Here is a 10329-nt window from a genome sequence, read left to right as displayed (position 1 = left end):
AATTCACTTATCAGTTTTATGCAAACTAAAACAAAATGTGATTTTTCACCTATCAGATTGGCATAAATTAAAGAAAACTGATAATAAATCTTGGCAAGAATGTAAGGGAGTAGGAACTCATAAAACGCTAATGAGGAAGTATTCAGTGGAATGGTCCTAGTAGATATTTATTATACATATTAAATTCTAAAGCATATATATCTTTTGACTCATTGTTAAACTTAATTTAGAAATCAGGCTGGGTGTGGTGGCTCACGCCTATAGTCCCAGCACTTTGGGAGGCCAAGGCGGGGGGATCACGAGGTCAGGAGTTCGAGACCAGCCTGGGAACATGGTGAAACTCCATCTCCACTAAAAGTATAAAAATTAGCCAGGCATGGTGGTGGGAACCTGTAATCCCAGCTACTCAAGAGGCTGAGGCAGAGCAATTGCTTGAACCTGGGAGGTGGAGGTTGCAGTGAGCCGAGATCCAGCTTCTGCACTCTAGCCTTGGTGACAGAGCAAGACTCCGTCTTGGGAAAAAAAAAAAAAAAAAAGAAATCAATGTTACCATAGTAGTTTCACATGCACTAAAGGGAATATAGAGGAGGACTCTTTTCTCCTTTTTTTTCTGTAAATGTCAAAAGAAGTGGAAATGTTCAGTCAGTGGGAGAGAAGTGACATACAGTCACCATACATCCCTACAATGAATACAACATACCCATGAAAAAGAATGAGGTGATCCTACACATACTGAGTTTAAAATAAAAATCTTCCAGACAAGGGAAAAAAAGAAACAAGTTGTGGAACTGTATTCTAGTGTGATCTATTTTGTGTTTTTATGTGTATGTTTGTGCAAGCAATATGGATATAAATACATAAACAGTTTTGTAAACATGTTTGCCAAACTGGCCAGTAGTTATCTCTGGAGGGAAAAAAAGAGGTGAGGTTGGGGCAGGTGGAAGGGGGCCTTTCACATTTTGTTCTGTATCCTTCTGTATCATTTAAGTTATGTACAGCTAGAATAAATAAAAACTTGCATGTTCATACACACACACACAAACACACACACACACACGCCACAGGGATAGGAAAAAAAGAAAAGTGTCTGTTTCTGAAGATCTCTGCAAAGCCTACAGCCACTGCCGCTAATCCTCTCAGGCTTCTGAGAATGACAGCCACCCTCATGGGAGTGTTGATTGCCCCAAATGTTTGCTTTAATCAATGCAATTAGCAGAACATCAATTAGGCTAGAAGGCTGAAAGGCTCTGAAGCGTTTTGATTCGCAAGAGCCTTGTTCCTGCCTGCTGCTCTGTGTCGGGTTTTCCATCTTTCTTAATTGGTGACTCTGACTTGTAAACTTTTCCACTATTCCCCCAAACTGCATCGTCTCCTTTTCCCTAGCTTGCTGAAAAGTTTCACTGTGCCCGTCACTAAAGCCAGACCACCTGTGAGTTATCTATGTCTCCACCCTCATATCTGGTCAACCACTAAACCCTCTGGAACTGATCCCCAGAAGTCTCCCAAATCTGGCTACCTTCCTCCATCTCTACTGTAAGCACATTACTGCCTCTTACCTGGAATTTGAATTTTGAACATCAGAAGAGCCTTGAAGAGACAGTTCCTCTATGGCTCAGCACTGCTTCCTGAAGTAAATTTTTCAGCTTTCCTCTGATTCTGTGAGTTGCCTTGTATACAATCTTCTTATCAACTCGTTTTTGGCTGAAGCTAGCCAAGTCATTTTGGTGCTTGTGTCCAAAGAATTCCCAATGAACCCTGCCCTTCTGCACCAGATAAAATTTTACTCATCCTTCAGGAACCAAGTCAAGTGTCCGTTTACTCACTCATTCATTCACTCAACAAATATTTACTGAAAAATACCATGAGCTAGTGCTGTGCTAAGTGCTGAAGATTCTTGACCACATGAATCCCTAACTATCTCCAAATAAAGAACTTCTGGGAGATTTCAGGTGCAGAAGTTAGTTGTATTCCTTTCTTCGTGGCACTCTTGTCAGCATTGATCTGGGTAATTGATTAATTACCTCATATCCACATTCCCCATCCTCCTCCCCCGACAAGCAACCATATTAATTGGTTTGATATGTATTTGAATGTATTATTGTGAAATGCATACTGTAATTTTGAGATTAAAATTCAAGAGTGCAATAATCCAGGAGAGAGTTGATGGCAACTTGAACCACAGGTGTGTTAGCTTCCTATACAAGAAATCCCTGCATTTAAATGAGAACAAAACCCAGCAGAAAGCTGAACAAAATACAGCAGAAAACCCCAAACTAACAAACAACGTAAGATGCAAATTGCTAATAACGAGAGAAATGCAGATTAAAACAATAATAGCACATTGCATCTGCTATTTTGATAATAATTAGAAAGCTGATCTCTATCCCAGAGAAAGTTCCACGCAGGATCCTAAGGGAATGTGTATGAGGAAGTTCATTGCAGCCTTGTTTGTGGCCACGGGGTGGTGAGGACAGCCTGGGTCACCATCACTGGGAGGATGAATGGGTAAAACGTGTATCAGATTTGGGGTAAGCACTTTTCACGCATTATCTCATCTTTCTTTCAAAACATCCCTAAGATAGTGGAACTTTTCATAGCATTCCCATTTTACAGACGACAAAACAAAACCTATCCTCTCCTACACACAAAGGCTGCTTGTCCTCTGGTACATTCGTCCTAGTTTTAGAACGAACACACGGGGTTCAGGGCCTCAGCCCCATCCTGCGGTCTCAGAGGGGCGTCCTCCTTTCGGCCGTGGGCGACCTCGGGCCTGGGCCGCCAGCACCGCGGACAGCGCCAGGCGCAGGGCGGGGCGACCATGGAGACGTCACGACGCGCGGAGTCTGAGGGGCGCGCGCCCGTGGGCGGCTGCGTCACGTGATCCAGGTAATTGGCACGGTGCGCGCGCACCCCTTCCGCGCAGCCCCATGACCTGCAGCCTCCGGACCTGGCTGCAGCGTGGACCCCGCCCGCCCGCCTGGTGAGCGCGGCGACCCGCCCCTTCCCGGTCCCAGGGCCGCTGCTTCTCCTGCCGTTCTGGGGACGGGCGCCGCAGCTCCTCTCTCCCGGGTCCTGGGGCGCCGCTGCCCGCAGTCCTGAGCCTGGCCCGGCCGGGGGGAGGGGGAGGAGGAACAGACCGTGACCTTGGCTCCGCCCTTGACTGGCTGCGGCCTGCCCCGGGACCCCCAGCCCATCGTGCGCGTACCACCCGGCTAGTCCAGGGTCCTGCGCAGAGGAGCGGGCGCTCGCGGTGGGTTTCTTCAGCCCAGGGACTGCCGACTGCCCCGCGCCTTCTGTGGCCAGGGGAGGGCCCAGGGCTGCGAGAGCTGTGCCGGGGATGGGGAGGGTCAGCGCTGTGCGCCTGGCGGGACCCGTAGGCAGCTTCAGACTTCCGAGGACCCTAATAGACGGTTTTATCCGCGGTCTCCGATCACAGATGAGAAAACTGAGTCCCGAGAAAGGGCGGCATGGCCTGAGGTCGCTGCTAGCATGGAAAGTGCTTCTTCTGCCCCTAGGGAGATGTGGGAGGGTGACGGGGTAATCCCGAGGCCACAGCAGGCTGCAGAACGCATTTGCCGAACCGCAGAGACCCCTTTGACGCCCCTGGGCCGCCTGGCTCAAGCAGGCGTTAGCATCCCCTCCCCAGTGTCTTGGAACAGGCCCTATCTAATTAGTTGCGGTTTGTTGCTGAGCAAAGCTCATCCGCTTCTCAGAAAGTGGGGTCAGAGTAGACCTGCTGCAGAGAGAATCCAGGCTCTGCTGCTGCCCAGCTTGGAGGGCCCTCTGGGGAGAACCCTTTCCGGCCTCTGTTTACTAATCTCTGCAATGGGTGCATTAGGGAAGAGTCCTCACTAGGGCACCCCAGATAGGGTCATGTGTAGGGGAGTCTTAGTGGGCATGGTGTCGGCAGTTTTCTGGGGCTGGGTTGAGGTTCTGAGATTGGGTTGGGGATGCTCTGTGACCGTGTCTTCAAGAGAAGAGATCCCCAAGAGATACCCAGGGCGATTCTGCTGGAGTCTGGACTCGGCAGGGGGTTGCACAGGGTACCTGACTCTCACTCCTTGCTGTTGTCTTTGACTGTATGGGCAGGAACTAGCAGGGCTGGCTTGGGCTCTGGCTCTAGATACTGAGCCCTCATGCCCTGCTGGGATGAGGTGGGGGTGAGTGGCAGGCTGCCCTCCTGCCAGGCTGGGTCAAGGCCACAGCAGTGTCCAGTGGCCAACCCAGACTGTTTAGTGTTTATAAAACACAGTGTTCCTGCACCGGGCCATTCTGGACACAGCCAGACTTTGTCCCTATCTGGCCCAAACTGCCCCATTCTCCTGTGGGGGTGGGAGTGGGGCTGGCAGAGGGAGCAGCTCTGACTCAGCTGATGGGAATTGCATCGCTAAGAGAAATCTGGCTTACATCTTGACTGCAGTGATCAGGGCACAGTCCCTGGAACCACACACAGCCCTGTCACTCTCTAGCTTAGCCTCTTGCACCTCAGTTTCTCTGTTTATAAAGTGAAACTGATCTGAGTGCTCACCCCATAGGATGTTGAGAAGGATTAAATGAGCACAGTATCTGTCCCAGAATCAGTGCTCCTGATGGTGCCTATTGTTTTTTCCCATGACGATGGTCTTATATCTAGTTTCCTTGCCATAGACTGGGGATGATAGAGCGTCCTGGGTTGTTGGATTGTTTTTGATGCTCCAGAAGACTCTCCCTGATGCTTCAGGAGCTCCTGGGCCCAGTGGCCGGCTGGGCTGGCACAGACTTCTGTTTGCCCAGTCCTCTGGGATAGTCAAAGGCGGAACAGCAGTTGGGACCCTGGCTGCCTGACCCCAGAGCTCATGCCTGGCGCTTGGGGAGGTCCTGCTTCCAGAAGAGCCGGCCCTGAGTGCCCCGCACTCTGGGGCTTGGCATCACTGGCTGGTGGGCTGGGCCACATGGCCCGGAGCCTCAGGGGCTGAGGATGTGGGAGGGAAACTTAGGGCACTCAGAGGCTCCCAAGCTCACCTCCCTCCTCCCTGCAGTGGAATCTTTTTTGTTTTGAAATTGTTCTCTGTTCAGGCTTGCTGCTGGTTGCCCCAGGAGCCTGTCCTCCCTCCATCAAGGTGACATTACCCCTTTCCTCTGGCTTATGTGAGTTAGAGGGAGGGCTGTGCCCTGCCCTCTGGTGAGGCCTGACCTTTTGTGGAAAGTCCAGCCAGTGAGTTCCTGGTGACGTGGTTGAGCTGATGGCAGGGGTGAGGCAGAAGGGTGCAACAGGTGGCCTGTTGACTGAGCACACGTGACCAGGAGCGTTGGCTCAGGGCCCGGCCTGGGCAGTACTTGGGAGCTAGTTATACCCCAGAATGCACATTTTCTGGAGCCTGAGCTGTCCAGGGGTAGGGGACTCCTCCTGCGTGGGTGACCCCTGGTGGGGTGGTTCTTGCACCCAGCTTACAAGCTGGGCAGTCTGGGCAGGAGGGCATTAGCTGGTGTTGATGGGGAGCTCTGTCCAGGCAGTGGCTGTGCTGGAGCAGAGGAGGGGGTTCTGCTCACAGTTGGGTGGGGAACAGAGGTCCCACTTTACACATCATGTGTCGGATGAAGTGACGGGGGTGATCTGGGACCTCAGCGGGCCCTATCAACCCCTAACCTGCCTGGATAGGGAGAGTTGGGGGTTCTTCAGGATTGGCAGAGGCTCTTAGAACTCTTACCCTCTGAGGAATGGAGAAAGCACCCATCACTGAAAGCCCAAGATTTAGGTATTTTCCCTGGGAAGGCACAGGTGAGAGAGTGAGGTGAGATGAGCTGCAGGGCCTGGTTCCCCCTGGCCTGGGTGGGTTTCCAGTCTGTAGCTGCCTGGGCTGTTAGCTGTCTTGAGTGGCACTGGTCCTGGGTGTAAGCTCTCAAGGTGTCCAGAGTATGGGAGCCAGGGAGGGCAGCTCCAGTCCAAGGGCTGTGCTGGGCCCGGGGCCTGCCTTCCATTCTACTCTTCATGCCCCTCCAGACCTTAGCCCTTCCTACAGTGAAGTGGGGCCATTGTTGGGCCTAGTGTCACCATCCTTCTGTCTGGGCCTGGGAGAGAGGGCACTCTGGGCCAGGATCGCAGTCACAGGGAGTCACTGGTCACTTTTGGTCGCAATGACTAGAGCCACAGACCTCCTGAGATACTGTGTCTCTATCATCCCCTGACACCTGTGCTCATTGAATGTTTTTGTCCCTGCTTTTTCCTGACCATGCATGACACACCTGGCCCCTGGAGGACTCCCTGCCCTGGTTCTAGGGTGGTGGGCCTGTGACCCACTCCTTCTTGGTGGTACTCCCTGCACCTGCTCTGTGGCTCTCTGAGTGGGCTCCAGGACCTAGGTTGGGTGCTCCCTGAGGAAGGGCCTGGGTTCATGTCTCTGCACAGGCTTTGGGGGCTATCAGGGAAGAAGTGTGGTCTGGATGTGTGGGGCACAGTAGTGCTGGGGCTCAGGGCTGTTCGATATCTGTTGATGGAGTTTACTGAGCTGGGGGCTCCCACCAGACAGTAAGCCCAGGTAGCTGGGAGAGTGTCACATTCCCAATCTCATCACTGCCTAGCCTGGCACCATCTGCCCAGTGGGATTGACAAGTGCTGATGAGCAGACAGTAGACAGCTTGGTAGAGCCTGTTCCTGTCTTGGTCCTGTCGTTTATGCCTCTCCTTCATTGCCTGTGTCCAGAATGAATCAGCTGAGGCTGTTGCCGTCCCGTCTTGGGGCACAGGCTGCGAGGCTTCTGGCCGCACATGAAGTCCCAGTGTTTGGCTGGCGCAGCAGGTCCTCCGGGCCACTGGCCACCTTCCCAAGCAGCAAAGGTGGAGGCAGCTCCAGTTACATGGAGGAGATGTACTTCGCCTGGTTGGAAAACCCCCGGAGTGTCCACAAGGTCAGCACCCCCACCCTGCCCTGGGCCACTGCAAGGGAGGGAAGCCCCCAGGGGCCAGGCTGTAGCAGGGCAGTGGGGAGAAGCAGCTTGCTTGCTGTGTGATCCTGGGCAGGTTTCTTTGCCTCTTAGGTCCTCAGTCATCAAAGCCTGTTGCTTTCCGGTTGCTGGATCAGGCAGTGGGCGGTGGTTTTTGATGGAGAGGCCCTGGCCATGCCCTGCTCTGCCACACCTGAGCCCTGCCGTGCCCCTTTTTCATGCTCTGCTGTCTCCATATGCCCCCTTGTATGTAATTAGGGACATACATGTTTGTGTATGTATTGATCTGATAAGATAAACGCTTGCTGATGGTAAAGAAAAAAATTAAATCAGATGGGAGGATGAAAAGTGAAGTTGCTCTCTGACACCTTCACCTGTAGTGGAAAGCAGTGCAGTCGTATATAGCCAGAAGGTATAAGAAGTTACACAGTCAGAAAGCTCCCTCCTAATCTAGCCTCGTCTGCTCAGTTCCTGCTGTCCTCCAACTTAGTGTCATCTATATCCTTTCAAAGACTTGGCATTAGGTAAACTTACTGCAAATGTTAACTCTGGATTTGTCTCCCTTTATGCAAAAGTAACCTGTAACACATACTATTTTGCTCCCTGCTGTTTTGCTTGGTGATGTATCTCCAAGATCTTTCCACATCAGTACATAAAGAGCCTCATTGTTCACTCTGTCCAGCTGTGTAGTATTCCATTGCATGTATGTTCCACCCCTATTCCTGCTGACAGACATCTGGTTCATTTCTAGTCTCTGGCTGTGGCAAACAGTGCTGCAGTGCGTCATCTTACACCTTCATCATCTTGCACCTGCACAGCCATCTATAGGATAAATTCCCCAAAGTGGAATAGTTGGGTCCAGGAGTGGCTGTGTGTGTAAGTTTTTGTTTTTGTTTTTTTCTTTTTTGTATTTTTGAGACGGAGTCTTACTCTGTCGCCCAGGCTGGAGTGCAGTGGCACAATCTCGGCTCACTGCAAGCTCTGCCTGCCAGGTTCATGCCATTCTCCTGCCTCAGCCTCCCGAGTAGCTGGGACTACAGGCGGCCACCACCGTACCTGGCTAATTTTTTGTATTTTTAGTAGAGATGGGATTTCGCTGTGTTAACCAGGATGGTCTCGATCTCCTGACCTTGTGATCTGCCCAGTTCGGCCTCCCAAAGTGCTGAGATTACAGGCGTGAGCCACGGCTCCTGGCCTGTGTGTGTAATTTTAATGGGTATTGCCAAGTTGCTTTCCATGGGGATTGTACCAACTGAGCCTCCCACCAGTGCCGTCTGGGAGTGCACGGAAGACAGCGCTTTTACATTGTTCTTCTGGAAAACACATGCAAATGCCTGTATGTGTTCACATCTGCTTTTTGCTTCTACACAGAGAGTAGCAGCCATACATCGTTTTCTGCTTCGTTCACTTTAAAACATATCTTGGCAATAGTCCATATCCACAATACCGAATGTACCTTTTTAAAAAAGACTATGTAATCTCCCACATTCTAAATGTAAAATCATTGTTTAGCCAGTTTTCTATGGATAGCCATGTAGGTTGTTTTCACATTGTCATTTTTATAAACAGTTCTGCAGGGAACATCCTTGTATGTACATCTAGGCACCCTGGGAAGACCCTGAGAGCTGTGGTCCTCAAGGGAGACCTGACACTCCCTGGGGCCCCAGCCTGGTCCACCCCTGGCTCTTCCCAGGCCCTGACCTGGCTGCATTCTTGCTTCTGCCCTGCCTAGTCCTGGGACAACTTCTTCCGGAAAGCCAGTGAGGAAGCCTCTTCTGGCTCTGCTCAGCCACGGCCCCCTTCTGTTGTCCGTGAGAGCAGGTCTGCAGTCTCAAGCCGGACCAAGACCAGCAAGTTAGTGGAGGACCACCTGGCCGTGCAGTCCCTGATCCGGGCCTACCAGGTGAGGGGCAACTGAGGCACAGCCTGGGAGGCTGCCCTGGCTTGTGGGGTGTGGCCAGGCACTGAGGGGAAGGGATCTCAGCTCCAACATCATCTCCCCAGAGAGCCCTTCTCCTTGTCCTATACTGAGCGGCACCCACTTCTCTAGCCAGTCTTTGCCACATCACCATTCAGAGCACTTACCACCTGCTTGAATTTTTTTTGTGCATACTGACTTGTGTGCTTGTGGTCTATCCCTTGCACACACCATGCCCCAAGTACGTGGAGGAGCACTTAGTAAGGGATCAGTTCCAGAGCCTGTTGAATGAGGGGTGAGTAGATTAACCCTTATTAATTCTGTTTTCTCCTCTAGAATGGGCATCCCAAGAACACAGGGACTGATAGAGCAGGTGCCTAATTCATGTTTATGGAATGAATGGTTCAGTAAACACTTCTCCCCCACCAGTTGCTCCTCCTGGAGCTGGGCCTCTGCTCTGTCAGAGACCCAGTGATGGTCTGTGTTTTTGGTCTTCATTGGACAGGACTAATTGGAGGACTGCTGTGGCGTTCAGGCCATAACAAGCATAATCATTTGGAATATCTCTGGGAACTGCTGGTAGGAGGTATTCCGTCAGGGAAATGTGAGGCAGAAGCAAGCCACTGCAAGGCTAGGGTACAGGGGGGCATTAGCAAATGGAAATGATGCTTTGCTTCTGAATGAGGTGCCCAGTGTGTGGGATGGAATGGAGTTCCCCGTACACCACCTACCTGGGGATGAAAGAGGGAAGGTGTGCAGGGTTGGGCTGCCTTGCTGGCCTGAGGACCCATCAACTGTGGGCCACCTGGGAGCAAACAGCAGCTAGTTGTATTGTGTCTTTCCTGGCTGGCTGAAAGAAGCAGTGATCTAACCCTTGACTTCAAAAATGAAGAACAAGGATGTAAAAACTGTGTATGAAATACAGGGAAATGTTCAGGGTGCTGCCCAAGAGCCTTATCTTCTAAGCACAGGTCTCAGCCCTTCAGTAGCTCTTTGTTCTTTGATTAACCAAGACGAGACATTAGTTTTCCTGGCAGGGTGGCCTCTGGATTCAGGTGTCTTACTCTCTTGTGCCTGGTGTGGATGAGCTCCCACCAGAAGGGCTCATCCTTACAGGCCAGTAGCAGGCACAGCTCTGGTTAGAATCACCTACACACTGTACTGAAAAAACCACTGTATTGTTACAGGCATTTTTAAACATATAAAAGGCAGAAGGATAGTGTGGTGAGCTCACTACCCATCAATCATGACCAGCCTCGTTTCTTCAATTTCTCCCTTAGCCCCCGCTCGCTGCTGGATTATTTTGAGGCAGATCCCAGATACAGCATTTCATTCATTGAACATTTCAGTATGTATGTCTAGAGAAAAGGACTCCTTAAAAAATGTGCCATGATACCATTATCACATCTAAACATAATAATGCTTAATATGAAATATGCAGTTGATATTTGTGTTTGCCTTTTGTCCTGTGCTTTCTTTTTTTCTTTCTTT

General features: G+C 51.1%; 1 protein-coding gene across 1 annotated transcript in view; it reads left to right on the top strand.

Annotated features, from left to right (window-relative positions):
* The first annotated feature begins 3436 nt into the window (after positions 1-3436).
* Positions 3437-10329, top strand: part of OGDHL (oxoglutarate dehydrogenase-like) — a 27167-nt gene continuing 20274 nt past the window's right edge. The window contains exons 1-3 of the mRNA XM_011950395.1: positions 3437-3477; positions 6680-6884; positions 8653-8823. Coding sequence (XP_011805785.1) covers positions 3437-3477; positions 6680-6884; positions 8653-8823 — 417 coding nt within the window. The remainder of the gene's footprint in view (positions 3478-6679; positions 6885-8652; positions 8824-10329) is intronic.

Source organism: Colobus angolensis, unplaced genomic scaffold (genome assembly GCF_000951035.1).
Source record: "Colobus angolensis palliatus isolate OR3802 unplaced genomic scaffold, Cang.pa_1.0 Scaffold306, whole genome shotgun sequence".
NCBI lineage: Eukaryota > Metazoa > Chordata > Mammalia > Primates > Cercopithecidae > Colobus > Colobus angolensis.
The sequence above is the reverse complement of the archived record's forward strand: the minus strand, read 5'-3'. Positions and strand labels throughout refer to the sequence as shown.